The 18,581-nt window shown below is 40.8% G+C and overlaps 1 protein-coding gene across 1 annotated transcript; it reads right to left on the minus strand.

Moving 5' to 3' along the window:
* Positions 1 to 1,103: 1,103 nt before the first annotated feature.
* Positions 1,104 to 5,797, minus strand: MRPS30 (mitochondrial ribosomal protein S30; the record flags this gene model as incomplete). The annotated part of the gene is made up of 5 exons (XM_083884125.1): positions 1,104 to 1,568; positions 2,980 to 3,156; positions 3,643 to 3,745; positions 4,740 to 4,885; positions 5,113 to 5,797. 5 exons carry the CDS (start codon positions 5,795 to 5,797, stop codon positions 1,300 to 1,302), a joined length of 1,380 nt encoding a protein of 459 aa, XP_083740251.1. The 3' UTR covers positions 1,104 to 1,299.
* Between the last annotated feature and the right edge of the window lie 12,784 nt (positions 5,798 to 18,581).

Below are 18,581 nucleotides of genomic sequence, written 5' to 3' on the forward strand. Positions count from 1 at the left end.
TAAACCTACTTAGTCTTCCATTAACAAAATACTTTGTAGCCACTTTACAACACAAAGTGGGCTGTGGGTCATATTGAAGAATGTGCAGGCCAGTATTTCAATGATTCAATACTCTCTTTAATGACAAGCTACTTGCCTCTTCAAAAGAACACTGGAAAATTTCAGAAAGGTCAAGTATAGTGGATGAAATCTGTAAATTTCTAGGCACATTTAGTGCCTTTAGCTAACCTCAAAATCGGTTACTTTGTTGACAGCTAAATACCCCTAACTAGTCATTTTATCTTGGCAGTGACTCTTTCAATGGGACAAGGTGGGTTTTAAACTAAAAGATGGTTGATTCAGGCTAATTACACTGAAAAGCTTTCTACAATGAGCATGGTAAAACAGGTTGCTCAGAGAAGTGATAGATGGATGCCCCGCCCATGGAAACATTCACGGTCAGGATGGACAGGGGTCTGAGCAACTTGATCTAGCTGAAGATGTCCCAGGCTCACTGCAGGCTTGGAATAAGTGACCTTTAATAGTGTCTTCCAACCCAAACTACTCCATGACTCTGTAACGTTGTAGTTTATGAATCAGACATCCTAGCTCAGCTGTGCTCTATTAAAAACTTGTAAGACATCCACGTATCAGCAATGAAAACTCAAGACACCAACAGCTGAAATCAAGAACCCACACTAAAGGCAAAACTGTAGACTCCAAATGAATTTGAGAGTTCTCTCTGTGGTGGAGGTGGCAGCTTAAAACTGTGTATGCATGTTCACAATGCAATCTTTGGAGGCAAGTTTCATCATGTTTGTATCACAATGTCTAAAGACTTCTCTTACCATGTAACTAAATTGCCAACCATTCACTAAGAAACACTTTTTATTCTGAGGTCATTTTCTCTTTAGAATTAATAAGCACTTAACTCAGGTACAAAACTAGAAATTTATCACTAGTGCTGAGTATTGAGACTGCTATTTCCTAGTGATACTCAGATGGTCACATGAATTAATACTTTGTTGTGACAGTTCAACCTGGACTTGTGGATCTGCTAAAAAAAATGCTCCTGTGACACTGAATTAGCAGAGAAGGCTTTTAAGAGTAAATATACAAAAGACTTTAAGGTATTTCAGCCATTTATTTGCCAGTGTACAGTATACATTAAGAAAGAAAAAAGAAAGAAGGCCCAAATAACATAAAAAATGTATATAGTGTTTGCTAGGCAAAAACCTGCCTAAAATCAAGGCATAGTATAGCTCATACTTCATGGAGTCACAATGAAGATCAGGCACATACTTAACATTGGTTTAAGGTTTACAACTCCTTTGGTCTGTTTAGTAGAAAACTAACCAATTGAAGCAGAACTTCATCATTAAAGCCTTTCACATTACCATCTTCCACAACATCATACAGTGGCTTACTGTCTGTACCCCAACAGATATTCTTTCGAGGGTTGTTTTTAATAGTTTCTGCAGATAGTGCTAAAGTATTGAGCTGGTAACAAAAGAAAGCAAAATATTTTCCATCAGTCACTACTGCCTGTGATACAAAAGGACGGGTCACATCTGCTTCACTCCAGAATCCTACAAAATAAACAAATACAACAGGACTTGAGATTTCTATCAGCACACACACACCTAAACCCTAGTCCCAAAATACAAAACAACTCTGGGAATTGCAGCAGTTATCTAGTAGGGAAAAAGTCCTGTCTGCTTTAGCAACAGAAGTGGTTTTCATACAGACTAACCAAAACACTATCACCAATAAAAGTTATTTCCAAGATCAGGGACAGAGTGGCACACTTGCATTTTGTACACAGCTCCCTATCAACAGTTGATGTAAATCACTCACTGATCAGCCAAGTGACTTTTCCAGAACAGGTAAGTTACTAATGCATGCTAAGTCCTGCAAAGACCTGAGGGAAAATGTCTTTTTACAATTTTACAGTTGTCAAGATGCAGTGAGCAATTATTTTATGACAAAAGCATGCACATGTATGCACAAACATAACTGACTATAGTAACCAGCCAGACACTAAGAACACTATGCCAGCAAGTATTAATGTTTTAAACAAACCCCACTGAGCACTAACAGTATGTTAAAAATACTTACATATTTATGCATATGCACTAGTACACACAGATATTTTAAAGAATATTCCAATTATGTGCAACAATGCTAGAAACTGCTACAGAAGAAAAAGAAGTGATAGATGTGAATAATGCTGCCCTTACAACTCATGACGTGACTAACTCTGAAGACAAGATTTACTTGACTTCAATATTTTACATCCACAAAGAAAGCTTTCTAATACACCATTACATAAAAAATTTAATGCAGAGCAGCAATATACAGTATAGTAGAACAACATTCTTACATGTGTTGTTTCTCAAGTAAAGCTACAAGCCATCAGGTGTCTTACAGTAACACTAGACAATAATTGTATATACAAGAATAAGTGGAAGACTGATCTGGTCTAACCATCAAGCCTTTTGGGATTTTTTTAGACAAATGTAGGCATAAAATCCCAATGTAAGGCTGCTGACACTTTTTTTTCATTCCTAGTATTTTCATGGGAGTTGAAATTACTGAAACAAGGGGTAAGCAACATAGTCGTTCCAGAAGGAAAAAAAACAAAACTGCTTGATGCCTACTGCATCTTCCTCTTAAGATCGAAAGAGCAAGTGAAAACAACTGAGACTTCTGCACAGGTTACTATGCAAAAAATACTTTGAAAATATTTGAAATGTTGTGAAAAAAAACATTTTTCTCTGTAATTTATTCCCCTGAATCAAAATACTCAAACTAAAGCACTTTAACTTAATTAAAGTACTTTAACTAGCTCTCTTTTATTAAATCAATTACATCTGTGAAGATTTTCTTAAAAGACGGTCTTCAGAAAAAAAAGCAGGAGAAAAAGGCAGTGGGGAGAAAAGGTTAAAGAACTTTATAATACTCATTCACAACGAGGAAAAATTTGTCAAGCTGTCTCACCTTGGTACATTGCTTGTGCTGCTGTCCAGGCAAAGAGACTTGCAATTCCATTTGACCGATAAACAACTTCGATCTGGTCCTCGAGACGATCTCTTATAAACCTCTCCCGCTTCAGTCTGTCAGGAAGCAGATGGAACTGGGTATGTCCATAACAGCACGGATCTGCCACCTTTGATCCTGTGCTCCCCAAAACAAAACCACCAGTCAGAGAGAGAACAGTTACACACACAGACACATACCTTCACCATCAGATTCTAAAGCTAGAACCACAATGTAGATTTGTGAGGAGCTGCCAACTCCAAAAAGGTGAGAGTTCACATAGTAAAATGAGAATTTCCCTAGATATGTATCAAAATTCAAAGTTTTGTGTCAATTTTCTGTTCAACTGAACTTCTTCAAGCAAATTTGGACACACAGTACCACATGCACAGGAGAATCCTTCTTCCCATTGCCTAACTGACATGGAATCTCAACAGAGATCTATACACTACATATATTTATAGAGTATAGTGATAGATAAAAATACACAGTTTTTTCTGGTGAAGGGAGAAGAAAAATTGAGTTGGCATTACGTTTGGGCTTGGTTTTCATTTGGTTGGTTTGCTCAGGTTTTTTTTTTTTACAAAAAAAAGTAGTTAATATTTCACAATTAAAAATTCTTACCTATAAATACCTTGTTTTCATACTGTTTTTTGAACAATGGCAGTTTAGATGGCTTGTGATCCATAACAGGAACATCTCCAAGGTCTGACTCCAGGGGTACAACCTTGAAGACAACAGAAGAAAGAAAAGCCATGATGTAAAACACATTTCTGACATCAGGTCCAATGTGATACACCACGTCCTGGTCAGACAACAGAAAGTGCAAGTCCTGTTTACATACATCATACAGATAACCTTAACTGAAATTCATTATTTGCAAGAGAAATTCTCATCTTGTGATGAGGGCAAGCAGACATCTTGTATTAATTTTTCCACAAGACAAAAGATGTAAAATAATGCTAAAAAAACCTGCCACTCGTCACTAGCTTCCATAGAAAAAGAGTAAAAACATTTCTAGCAGCAGCCAATAAACTAATTTGAACCTGTAGACTTAGAGACTTGGTTGCACTGCACTACAAAACATTTTGAATTGCCTAGACAGTTCTTCCAAAATGCCAAGATTTATAGCACCTGACAATACTAACCCAAGCAAATTATACAACTAAGTCATTAAGTTTCTGTGTTTACAGAACACAAAACGGTTTTCTGTTTGTGGTGGAAACTGGACAACAGAGACCCTCACTGGCTACTATTCAATTACCATTGTATAAACGTGCAAGAAAAATATTACAATACTGAAACTGAACATACTCCCACTGAACTTGAGCATTCAAGAAAACAAACTGCCAAGCAGTAACAACAGGCAGGAATGCTCACATTCAGTTTATATGTGCTTTCCTCTTTCCTTTCATCTGAATATTCCAGAGCACATTTCTCATTCTTGTCTCTGTTTCCAAGCACAGAATGCTAAAAATTCAGTCTAAATTAACCACAATTTAACTACAAAAAATTTAAAGTACAAAAGTTCAGAAGACCATCTCAAGATCTACAAATCCATTACCACAATGCAGAGAGGGTATTAACACTTGAAGAACACCCAAATGTGCCACATACTGATTAACTTGGTCCTCCAAAGACTACCTCTGAATGTTTTCAATGGTTGTCAAAAACAAAAATGAAAAAGAAAGGTATTAACTGGCTGTTGAAAACATCCACACCTCAGGAAGCTGCTTTGGCACACGGATCTGGAGGTGTGGGTTATCATCTATCTGGAATCGCACAGGATCAACTCTACCCTTTCGGTGTCCGTGAACAACAACTTCCTCACCGTGATGCCAGTAGTAGTTAACTTCAGGGCTTAGATCTGAAACACAACAAGGAACACAGAAAAACCGTGATTCGACTCTTGCATTTAAAACCCTCCCAATTCCTCTGTAGCTGCAGCGAGATACAAAACCCAAAATGCAGATAGAAAAAATGGACAGAAATTACTAGTGATGGTCTGAGCAAGTGCGATACACCAGCAACACTTGTGCTGGCCTTTCACCCAAGGGCTCCCGCGTCCCCTTCCCTGCCAGCCCCGCTCCGTACCGAGGGAGGAAGCAGCCAGCAGTGGGTTCCGACCGGACAGGGAAGCGGCGAGGGTGGAAACGAGCTGCGTGAGGAAGGGGCCGGGCGTGTGATCCTGGTCGCGGTAGAGGAACGGCCGCTTCTTGTTCTGGTAGAAGCTCTCCTGGAGAAGGGCGTCGCAGGTGAGAGAGCGCAGCTCGCCTATATCCACATACGGCACCGCTCCCCCCGCCGCCCCCGGCGCCACAACATCCCCCGGCGCCTCCGCTGCCGCCGGTGCCCCCGCAGCCACCGGCGCCTCCGCTCCTGGCTCCGGGGCTCTGCCGGCCTCGAGCGTCGCTCCCGCCGCCGCCGCCGCTGGTTTTCCGGCCGCGCCTCTCGGGGGCATCCTCGGCACTAAGACGGTTCTTGTGAAACTGCGGTACCAGCGGTCGGCGTTGAGGGCGAAGGTCTGCGGGTACACCGTGTACTTGGGCCGCTGCAGCTTCCCGTACAGCCGCAGCTTCTCTTCCACCGTGGCCGCCGCGTGCACGCGTTCGTTGAAGCGCTGCAGGCGTCGAGACTTGGCCGCTTTGCTCTTGGCCGTGATGGACGCCACCACGGGCGGGTAGGGAGGGCTGCCGGGCGGCGAGGGGGCGCCGGGCACCGTCTCCGAGAACCAGCGCCGGCCGGGCCGCAGCAGCCGCCAAGCCCCCAGCGCCGCCATCTCGCGGAACTGCGGGACGGCGGCGGGGCGGGCCCGGGAACCGCGGCAGCTGATTGGTCTCTGGGGACCACGTGATAAGCCCGTTTTCCGGTCGGCGAGTGACTTTTCCGGCAGCGGGAGCTGCCGGGCAGGAAGCGGCGGGGCCTTGGGAGTCACGTGGCTGGAGGGCGCCAGGCGCCCCCACGGCGGGCCGCGGAGGAGCTTCTGCGCATGCGCAATAGCCGCTGCGGCGCGGGAACTACACCTCCCAAGCTGCTCAGCGAGAGGTGGCCCGGAAGTGTCGGGCCTGGCTGCAGAACCCGCGCTCTGCTCCAGGCGGAGGCCGCCAGTGCAGAGCCCGGGGCGGTGCCGGGGGTACAGAGGAGACCCCTGAGACCACGGAGTCCAGCCTGGGGCTGAACATCACCATCTCAATAGGCCGTGGCACAGAGTGACACGCCGCCTTTCCTCAAACACCTCCAGGGACGGTGACGCCACCACCTCCCGGGGCAGCCCGTTGCAGTGTCTGATCACCTTGTCTGTAAAGAAATTCCTCGTGATGCCCAAACTGAACGTCCCTGGCGCAGTGGGAAGCCACGTCCTCTCGAGGTGTTCCTCGCTGAACAGCCTGGACGGAGCGTTTACCTCCAGCAGTGGGGAAGCGAGGGCGGCTTGGGGCCGCTTTCTGCCGGCCCGAGGAGCCCAGGCCCGCCCGGGCTGCGGGAAGGGCCGGGACCGCAGCGCTGAGTGCAGAGAGAAATTACTCCTTGTCACAGACATCGCAGCCTGCAATGTCTGGCTTTAATAAAGGAATTAAGCTCTGCTAAAATACCATCTCTTTACGGCGTTTGTTTGTGAAGTGAAACGAGCTAAAAGTGGCATACCGACACCGCAAGAATACCGCAGTAATTGCGTGTTCATCTTAGAGATGGTTGGAAAAGTTGAGGGTATTTCTCTTCAGTGGACAGATGAAGTTCAGTATTTATTCTTAAAACTTTTCTTCTGTCATTACTTTTTTGAAGTTGATTATTTGGAGTAGTCATGGGAGATTGGTTGTTTTTCCGTGTATTTCCATAATTATGACTAAGAGTGGGAGTGGAAAATATGTGTGGGATTGGGACAGGAGACACATTACATATATCCCAGATAATCAGCTTTCTTTACTGCTTAACTTTCTGCTGAACTAATGATCACTGCTGAAGTGGTAGAATCTTTGGAATATAGACAAATTTTTGGAGTAAATGGCAGAAATGTAAACTCAGAGCCTGGGTTGAGATTTTCAAAGAATATACAATATAAAACCTTTGTTTTAAAAATCAAGAGGAAGTAAAATAGAAATTAAACTACTGTTAATCCATAGCTAAACTGTTTTTTGATTTACAATTCACAAGGTATGTTATAAAAAGCAGATTTAAATGTTAAGCTGCAACTAAGTTTAACATCAAGTATTTAAAATTTGGTTGTTTTAATTTTGAATCCAGACACTTTTTTCACTAGATAGGTGAAGGAATAAGGCTTCAGATCAGATGGCTCACTGTCTAGGAAGCAACCACTCTTCCTCACCCCACACACTGCAGTCTCCAAGTACATCCAAAAACCTGTTTTCCTCTTTACTGATAGAGGACACTGGCTACATGTGCTCATGGAAAAGATACTGAATCTCTTCCTTTGTGATCACAGCTAGCCATGTCAAACTTACACAAGCTGTTAAAAAAATCACCATGTACTGTTCTTAGGCTTTTTTTTTTTTTCTGTATTTGTTCTGTCAAAACAAGTTTCTTTTGCTGATTAGAAATATTCTTCTCATTTTATCTTTAAATATATTCATGGTCAATTTATAACTGCTTGTCATTGTGCCAACATTGTCCTTTAGTTTAATTAGCTTTTTGTTCTCTTCAGTGTTGGCCTTCTAAAATATTGATGGAGGCCAGTCATATCACCTCTCATTCTTTATTGACAGAGACTGAACAATCTCTTCTCACACAGGCAGATTTCCATTTCCCTGATCATCTTAACAGTCCTTTCTTGCATTTCCTCCAGTTTTGCATTTGTCTCAGAGATAAGTGACCATACTGAACCCACTTATTCATACAAGGGACTGTATTAGCCATGCCAGGATTACTAACATTTTACCACTGGTAAAAACATTTTTCATCATGTTGTCAAATGCAAATTTCCTGCCTCGCAGCCATATGATACTGTGAGCAACTTTTGCACCGGATATTTTAAACCCTCGAGAAGTTCAATACAGAAACTGAATATAAGTGATGAAATAAATGAATGTTTAAAGAACCATTTTTATCTTCTCTACTTTATTCAAGGCCTGATACCAGCTGTAACATGAGATAAGAGATGTAGAGAACCAGTGCTACGCTATAACCTGTGTTTACTATCCCTCAACTACTGACGTTTTCGTCACAGTTTAATTTTATTTGCTTGGCATATGTTCTAGTGTCATTCATCCTGAGGTAGGAGCAGCCAGGGCTTGGATAAAATGTCCTAATAGACAATCTAGTTAAAGGTATTTCCATACTTTGCTGCCAGCTTTGTCATAAGCTTTTGTTAGAAGTGTATTACGCATACATAGGTGTCTTAGTTTGAAGAAGCAAACTGACAGGATTCAAAAATTATCTATTTTGCTTCTTTACTGAAATAACCTGCAATATTCAAATTATCATAAACCTATAAACCCAGAGCATCTTTTTAGTGGTTCAGTGGATACTCGGTGTGGTGTGGTTTTGGTTTTATCAGTTTTATTTATGTATTTGTTCCTTGTTTTATATTCCTTTCTATAAGTTGTAATGGTTTGCCCCATGTCACCCATGTTGTACCCTTATTGGTTTCATCCCAACCCCAGTTATATGTCAGTCATAAGTTATCCAGCCCTTGGGTCATGTCTGTCCCCTTAGGGTCTCTCCCAAAAGTCTGGAAAGTTCCAATAAGGACCCCAAGTGATTGGACAAGACTTCGGCTGTCTCTCCACATGAGTTATTGATTTGTTACAATGTATGTCATTTACCTAGAGAGCCATGCCCCTTTGGCCCCTGATTTGTCTCCAGTTAGACCCATCCCTGAGTTCCTCCCCCCAATTAAAGGTGTTGCATTGGGGGGTTTCCCGCTTTTTTCCCCTCGCTTTTCCCCCTGCTGCTTCTGCTGAGGGGTGTCTGCTGGGGCAAATACCCTGATGAATAAAGCCAGCAGTTAACCCAGAACAGCCTCCTCTTTTTTCCTGCCGTCGTTGCTTCACTCCTTCAACAAAGACAAGAACTCACAGGGGTCAGTGAGGTTCATCCTGCTACGGAGCCGCCCTCTTTACTGTTGAGGTGTCAGGGCTGGCCGAGGCAGAGACAAGACACCTCTACAGATACTTAAGAAGAGCCTGTATTAGGAAGATGCTCCAAACAAATGCTAAAGTGAATGTCATAGCCTTAAATCTCTAAAATTGAAACTAGAAAAAAAAAAAAAAAAGCTGTATCTCAGTTCCAACAGGAAGGTCATTGGGAAGTGTCAGTTTAAAGTCCAGGAAGTAGTACAGTTCATCTTATTGAAACTAGTCCATAGAAAGAGATGAAATACATATTCTGTTTCTGAAACTTAGAAATGAGACAGTGTACTCACTGTACTAAATGTACTCACCCAGAAACAAAACCGCATAGACGTGATTTACTGGCAAGCTCAGTATCTCCTTTATGCAAGTATAGAAGCTGCTTAAGTGCACACACTTCCTCAGTAATCTTCACCAGCAGACACAACCCAAATGGGATCACAGGAATTGCACAGTGGAGAGACAGTGTCATATCCATACTTACAGTATCTCTCTGTGGCTGACTTAGTGCCTAAAGAGAGGATATCAGGATCTTCATGCCTGCTTCAGATGGAAATTGTATGTTTAGAAATTTGTTTTGTTCGCTGCCTTTTTCAGCTCAGGTAACATCGGTGGGCTGTGTGCCCCATGTAAAAGTCCACATACTGCAGTAGACAAAGTCTTAAGCATTGAGATGTTTCTTATTTTATGACTTAGACTTTTAGATTTTTTTAAAGCAGATTATTTGTTACAACACCTGCCAGATGATAACATAAAGCAACTCATAGCATAGATACATGCAGTAGGAAAAAGTCACTATCATTTTCACTAATCAATATCTGTGGATAAAAGCATATTCCTTACATGATATCCAAATATTTTTGTAGAAATATAGAATTCCTTTCACAGAATGAAGTCTTCCATTATTCATCCTTCAAAATCAAAGTGCTTCTAGAACTGCACAGCACTCCAAACAGCATCAATTAGAATTAGGTTTGCGTTATGTTTCAACTGCTATTTTAGTTCCTCAGACAAATTCCTTGTGGGCTAAAGTTGTCTATGTTCATCTGTAGATCAAAGATCACACCACACACCCACAGCCACCCACCTTCAGCCCTCATCCCCATTTAAAGCAAAATCAAAGCACCTTTGTTACAGGACTATAGAAATAAGAGGGGGGAGAAGGGAGGAAGAGGGGGGAGGATGTGTTTCTGGCCCAAGCTTCATTTTAGTTAGGAAAACAAGTTAAAAGAAATAACTTCAAAGTTGGTCCACTTTCTAGTTCTCATGTGAAAGCCTAGAGTCCAGATGAATCTAACGAAGGCCCCTTGTTTCAAAGCAAAGAGCCTTGCAACTGGGAATTCAAAAGGTGCACAGGCACTTACTGCCTGCTGTGGCTTTACATGCCATTACAGCAGGGCAGTTCAGAATGGTGATGACATTTAAGACCACTCTGGCTTCATACTGCTGTATAGATAAAAGCTTATCTTGAAGACATGCTTTGACAAGGCTTAGTTTCATTGCCGTGATGCCCATTAGCTAAAGAAAAACCCCAAAAAACAAAAAAAACCAAAAAAAACCCAGAAATCCTTTGGGAAAACTAGAGTTCTTCGTCAGTTTTATATAGTATTTCATGCTATTGTTGCAGTTACAAAAGAATATCTCACATATTCCCCTTGTAATTTGGGAAAAATCCATCTAATGACATTCCATGTGGGCTGTTTTCAGACCCCTGCATACAATTTTCCCAAGGTCTGTTTTTATGTGCAGAAAATCCATCTCATTTTAACCTCTACTCTGTGAGATAACTTCGAGCTAAATGAAAAATATTCGTTGTGAAATCAGTTAGAAAGAGTTTCTGAAAGAAACATTTTGATCAGCTGGGGGAAGTATTATGCTGTCATTTTGAAAGGTGTAGAGCTGTTTAGATGCTGATGTGATGGCTAAATGACAGTTGAACATTTGCATTAAGAGCACTCATCATTTGCACAATTACAATATCCAGCTGGTAAAAAACATACTCTTTAATGAGAAAATTTGCGGAGTCGTCTATAGTGTTCAAGAGATCATGCAAAGGGGAGACTGATGAGTAGTTTTGGCTCAGTGTGATAATGAAGAACTGGGTGTACAACACAAGTGTTGCAAAATAAAGCTAATGTATATAAATATTAATACAGTATGGTACTACAGAGGTGGTGTTTGTTCATGAAGGTGGAATTTAAAGAATTGGGGGAAATGGTATCGGTGGCTTTACTGAAGTCAAGCAGACAATATCCACATATTTCCCTCATAAACTCACTTGGTCACCTTGTCTTAGAGGGAGATCAAGCTGGTCAAGTAGAGTCTGCCTTTCACAAACCCATCTGGCTGGGCCTGATCCTCCGGTTGTTTCTTACACATCATGTGAAGTCCACTCAGGATGACCTGCTCCATAACCTTGCCTGACACTGGGGGCAGACTGACCAGACTGCTCTTCTCCAGATCTTCCTGCCCTTCTGTGGCTGGGTGTCACATTTGCCAGCCACCAGTCATCTGGGACCTCTCTGATTAACCAGGATTGGTGGCAAATCATGGAAAGAGCAAACTCTTCTTCCAGCTCTATAAATATCCTCAGATGGATCCCAACCAACATGATACACTTGTCTAAGTAGCAAAGCAAGTTGCAGACTAGTTCCTTTTGGATTACAGGAGATTTATCCAGCTCCACATCCCTGTCTACCAGTTCAGGGGTCTGGGTACCCTGAGGATAACTGGTCTTTCTCTTAAGAATTGAGACAAAAAACCCACACAAAATTTGTCAGCCTTTTCCTCAACCTTTGTGACAATGTTTCCCTCTGCATCCAAAAAAAAAAAAAAAAAAAAAAAAAAGCATAGAGACTCTCCTCAGTCTTCTTTTTGTTATTGATTTATTTGTTAAAACATTTTTGTTATCTTTTGCTATGCTGGCCAGATGGAGTTCTAGCTGTGCTTTCACCTTTGTGATTGTCTATCTGCATGACCTCCTGACATCCTTGTACTCTTCCTAAGTGCCTGCCCCTTCTTCCAAAGGTCATAAACTGTCTTTTTCTTTTTTCCCGAGTCCTTGCAAAAGCTTCCTGTTCTACCAGGCCAGTCTTATTTTTCCTGCTGGCAGCTAAGAGCTGCAGAGCATCTCGCTGATACCTGTCACATTAGAATAACGTAGGTCATATATGTTGTAGTAAATCTGGCACAGGAAAGTGCACGTCCACCTGTTCTAGCTCCCAAACTAAGGGGCCCATACAGCTTATTGGGAATGTTCTCTGCCCATGCTCAGCAGCCACCTCAAGTAGTCCAGATCATGGGCTGGTCTGGCACATCAATAATTCATATATTTGAGCAAATAAACCCTGATGCTACTCAACATTCTGTTATAGATAGTACTTTGGTTTCTCTACATACTTGTATCTCCTTTATTTCATTGTCCAAGTTTCTAAGACACATTTCTAGCATTTTTTTTCAATGACTGAACAGATTGGACTTCATTATGGTCTTTTTTATAGTTATCATTATAATATCACTTATTTTGCCTAATTCCAAGGGTTGCACTTAGACCTCTAGACTATAATAATTACCCAGGCAGAGAGCAAAAGGCACCTAAAGTGTGATTTGTTCCATCCTTTCTTAAAATGTTCTATTTTTTAAGATAATTAAGTCACTCCCTGGGTCACGCCCTACTGAAACAGAGCCTATCATGTCATTTTGAGACAAGTAGCTCTTGAAATTAAGTCACAAATTTTGAAAGAAAACTCCAAGTTATTATTGCAATATTTGCAATGTTTTAGGATACAGCTTTATTTGCAGATTGCTGGATGACAACTCCTTTATGACAACTCTTGTTTTCCAGTATAACAACAAAAGGAGAAATTATGTTTGAAATTTTCAGAGGTGGACACTGATAAAAAGCTGATGCTGCCTAAAGTGTTTAAGCTTTCAGGAGAATGAATTAAGTCTGTAATATTACATTGCTGTACTGCTGATGCATGCGTCAAGATGTAGTGTGAAGGGCTGTGAGAAGAGCAGCACCACTAGATGTCACCATCCTTCCACAAAAAATTCGTCACCGGCCAGCCTGATGTGATTGACAAGTACCACTGGTTCCACCAATACCGCACTGAAATGAAGTCTTAAATTCATATTTTGCCAGCTGTGTTCCTTTGTAATCCAATCAAAATCTATGTGGTATCATTTATTTCTTGTAGCACTGTGTTTAGATAGTCCTAAAATCATAATTTTGAGGTGAAAACAGTGAAAACATGATTTTGGGATTGAGATTCGCTCAGATTTATGAATCTGAAAGGAAACACTGTTGGATAAGTTGACCCAATAATGGTGCTGCAGTTCAACCCAGTTGACAGTGGTTTGTTGGAGAGCATGGAGTCAAGATGTCCACCTCTTTTACTGATGGACTGATTGACTTTGGCAAGCCGTTTCACCCTAGCTTTTCTGTTTGCAGTTTGCCATAAACCCACCCTAGTTTGCTCAGCACAGGGACTAAGCTTTTTAATGTTGTTTGTTGGATCATCTTTATCTTAATTCAGTGACACGTATTGCACAGAATCTAAAAAAAAAAATAGGTATTTAGTCCAGTTGAGAAAAATATTGGAGGGGCATATTCATTCCCTAATCTAGCTTTACTTATTACCCAGATGCTAGGTGGTGACTGAAACTTCCCTAGAGTCAGGAATGGAGTTAGAGAACTTGTTGGATGTGTTTAGTATGGGATATCTGAAGTCATCAGTTCCTGCTTCCTTTCATCTTACTCAGTAACATCACCTTGCATTCAGGTTTAAGTTTTTAATATCTTTTCTGATATAGATGGGAGCTGAATACAGCTTATCTCCTGGATAGGCCAGTCATCTTTTATCTGCTCTGATCCGGATTGGGGTTTCCTATTTATATTTTTCATCACTGTCTGTCGTGGTCTGGCTCTCGTGATCTTGGGGTCGAGTCAGTGACGAGATAAAGGATGGGCATGATTGGGTTGTCCGAAAAGCAAAGGTATTTTAATATACGAAATATAAATGAACTGGGGAAGGTGAATACTCTATATAGGATCAACCTCAGAAGGCACTCTGGTGCAAGAATGGGGATATATAAAAGGTAAGTTTGGGGATGGGTCTGAGGGTGAGGGTCCAGTCAGAATCTGGGAATTAGAATATGCAAACCACTGCATCAAGCGTAGACTAATGGGGAAAGAGAGCCAGGGAATATTCTGGAACTTTGTCCATATAAGGTAGCTCTGTTAACATATTAAATTCCTGTCAACCTTTGTACCATTAACTTCTGCTCTCTACAGCTTCAGTGTTAGCCTCTGAGCCTACAGGCTTGACTCCCAGGGCCTCAAATTGATGCCTTTATAGGGAGGCAGGGCTGCCCCACCATCCATCCCAACCAGTTTTATTCCCACAACTGTCTTTCATAGAAATACAATTAAGTGGAACTTTATAAAAATGTCTCATTGGCAGGATCTTTCTGTTCTCATGGATAGATCTGCTTATTTGGACCTTAAGGTTCAAATATTTATGGGACATATATTTATTCTCATCTTTAATAAGACAGTGGAGCAAATGCAGTCTTCCCTGCGTTCAGATTTCTTCTTACCTTATTACATTAGGTGATTTTGTGCTTCAAAGACAAAACCACAAAAATAACTGGACAATATGCAGAATAGACAAGACCATAGCTAAGATCAAATCAAATATGTATACTTCAACCACAGAACCAACTAAATGTGTTCAACATGCATACCATAAGCACTTATTTTCCCACTGGCAGTCCCTCCTCACACATGCGGTAATTCTCTCCTTGAGCTGAGCTCCTGTATTGTCAGGTATGAGCAGGTAAGACCCCAAATATGAAAGGCTACTTCAACTTTCTGATGGGATACCATATTTTGGATTTGAGAGGAAAAAGTGTTCTTTGAGGCAAATGTCTTGTTCTGTTACCACTGCAGTATGAATTACTAAAAAAACAAAAAGTGATTGATGAGCAAAAGTACAAAGGTTACTATAAAAAGACCATAAACTGTCAACCCTAATATGGATAGTGATTATATGTAATTACACATTTACATGTTGAACAGCTTGACTGAGACAAGCTTGTGTCTATCAGTATATGTTACCAATGAAAGGCTGTGCCAAACACTTTTCTTCATCCTGTCAGCACACTAGGTGACAACACAAAGTAGTAGTCTGCACTGTTCCCCAGAGGCTGCTCAGTTTGGAATGAAGCACAGGATGGAAGACAGTTCACAGACTGCAGAAAAAAACAGCAATGAACCTGCATAATATTTCACATACTTTAGTTAAAAATAAGCATCATGAAAATAAAATCACAACCCATAATGCATATTTTTCTTGCAAACAGATTTTAATCATACATAATCTCAAATGAACAAAGAAATAATTTGATATTCCAGTATTAGATATGGCACGTATTTGTAACACCTTAAAAGGGATACTTTCAAAATAGAGTAACTCCACAGTTTTTTGTGATGAAGTTAATGAACATATCTGTATGACATTTTAGATAAGGATGAAAGATTCAAATTATAAGATTTTTTTCAAGAAATTATAAGCTCTAAAAGAGTTTTTAAAACCATGGTATAAGATGTTAAGTGGGAAACCCTAGGGCTAACTGTAGAAACATGAACAAATCTTATTTTATGCAATTTTAAAGTTTTTATGTATTTTTTAATGTATTTTATGTAGTCATTTAAAGGAGAGATTGCATAACATAGATCTCCTCTATTTATTTGTATCTACACCTAAGCAGATACTTAGATTAGCTAAGTTGTCCAAACTTCCCATGCAATCTGAGAATATCTGGTAGAGTCAGTGGAGTCCAGAAGGTAATTTCTCTCTCTGTGTAGTGGACACCTACATTTATTCCATTGAGCAGGCTCTCAGATATTCTCTGAAATGGGAAATTATCCATCCAGCCACCCTAGCAGACACACATGGTGGACATCAGAGTTGAATCCAATCCTGATCACTTACACAGGGAGTACCATTTCTGCAGCTGACACATGAGGGTTGGGCAAAAGCTGGCTAAAGGTGTTTCAGTGATGTGAGCAAACTCAAGCATTACTGGGACATGAATGAGGCCTTTTTGCCAAGAGAATAAGGCAGTAGCTTGCTTTCTGGAGAGAATGCCCTGGTCCCTTAAGTAGTCCCCTCTGTATGTGTCTGTCCCTCTCCTAGCCATGCCAGCAGCAGCTGGCTTACTCTGGGGTTGTGATTTATGTAAATGAAGAAGATAGGTCATTGTTGCTGCAGCAGTTGTGCAGTTTCAGGAAATTGCCTTTACAGTGCTGAGTTACGGCCCAAACTTATAGGTAGCAGTGAAAAGCCAGCATTTTCATTCAGAACATTCTGAATTAGACTTGAGAATCATTAAGGTTTCTAAAAAGACTGTTTTCATTAATAGAAAGCATTTAGGTGAAACAGGTTTGAGCTATCAAAACTGAAGGGAGAATTTAAAAATTTTGAGACATTGGAGTCACTCACAAAACAATGTTTTTGTAGTTCTACATAAGTGTATGAGACAGAAACTCCCTGTAAAACACTTAGTTTTCATTTAAAAACCCAACTTTCATACCAGTCCAGAATGAGCATGTTTCAACAAATCATATTTTCCTGTTGGAAAATATACCTCATTTCTCATAAATTTAGAGCCTTTACTAGAATGACATCTGAAATATTCTGCTCTCAGATATACTTCCTTATGCATTTACTGTATTGTTTGTCCAGCATTTTGCACTTCCCCTCAATATTTTTTTCAGTTTTTTCTCTTCTCAAATATTAAATTAAACACTGAGTCTGATCTGCATTTTCACTCCCATGTTTCTCTCATAAAAGTAACTCACTTTTAAAATCGTGCTGCTGTCACACATGGCCTGTTATATATCAACAAATTATATTTTTGTTTGATTCCAAAAGAAGTAGAGTCAGCAGTTGGAACCAGACAATGTCCTTCATTTTTCTGTTTTTTATTTGACAGCATGGTGTACAGGGTAGAATATTTATAGCATTTATTGCTCTTGTATTTCTCTTTCACACTAAAATATCTCCATTTCAAATTAACAGTTTGCTTTAGGGCCTTAAGCTAAAAAAAAATCATATTCTTCAGTGATTACTTTAGCTCTACTCTAGTTTTACTTTCTATTCTTTAAAAAAGTCTATCTCTGTTCCCCAAGCAGTATCTTCTTTGGGATTTCCCAAAAATGCTTTTGAAAACTTGACTTCCTTCGGTTTATTTTTTTAGTGTCTAAGTACCACTGAAGCAGAGGGAAATATGGCTATACTCAGGCTGGGCTGCAAGCCTGGTCTTTCTTACTACTAGAAGCATATCTACACTTATGCTTGGATATAGATGTCTTTTGTACAGCACAAAGTCTAAAAGATAGTGTTAAAAACACTGGTGCCTGGCCTCACTTCTTACAGCTAGGAGGGAGGGTGGAGTAATGATAGAACATATGTACTAAGATTTATAACATCAAAAACTTTTTATTTCATAGATTCACAGAATAATTTTTGTTCAAAAATATTTCTAAGATCAGCAAATCCAACCAAAAACCCAGCACTGCCAAGTCCACCTCTAAACTATGTCCCCAAGTGGCAGACTTAAATATCTGTTATATAGCTTCAGGAATGGTGATTCCACCACTTGCCTGGGGAGCCTGTTCCAGTGCTTGACAACGCTTTCAGTAAAAACTCATAACGTCCAATCTAGATCTCTCGTGGTGCCACTTACGGCTGTTTTCTCTTGTCCTTTGCTTTGTTACCTGGGAGAAGGCGCTGGCCTCCACCTGGATACAGCCTCTTTTCAGACCTTCTTGCTTCAGAGAGTGAAGGCCTCCTCTGAGTCTCCTTTTCTCCAGGCTGAAGATCCCTTGCTCCCTCGGGTAAATGAATGTTACTCAGCTTTGCAAACAACACTAGCCCATTTCTTGGCTACCACATTTTAACAAGAGTCTTCTGCCTGTGCAGCAAACTCCCTCTTCTTTTCATTGCCTCTTCTTCATGTGAAGGAAGCCATATGAAGGGGAGCTGCATGGCACATGGGGTGTGGTCTCTGAGCAGCAGTCTAGTGGCCCATCATTGCCTGCCATACTTGGTGCATAGATTCAGAGTCCTTCTGTCCTTGAGTCCTGAACTACTATAGTCTTCTGTGGGCCTCAGCGTTTAAGGAATTCAAGTATTTAATATTTATGTTAATGTGCTCTTGCTTAGTTAGGCAGAACCTCAGATAATGGAGGCAGTTTACAGAGTCAGGGTCTAATTCTGGCAGAGAACTTTGTTTTCTGTTCTTCCTCCCAAAGAGCTATGTACAGTCCCCCTGTAGGCCCAAATTCTAAAGCACTGGGGCCGATATCATCCCTGGAATTACACTGTTAAGCTTCCAAAAACACTTCTGCAAAGAAAACAGACTGTAAGCCAAACAGATGATTTTGATTAATAAGGATATGTTCCTAAAAGT

This window comes from Zosterops lateralis (genome assembly GCF_965231275.1).
Source record: "Zosterops lateralis genome assembly, chromosome: Z".
Taxonomy (NCBI): domain Eukaryota; kingdom Metazoa; phylum Chordata; class Aves; order Passeriformes; family Zosteropidae; genus Zosterops; species Zosterops lateralis.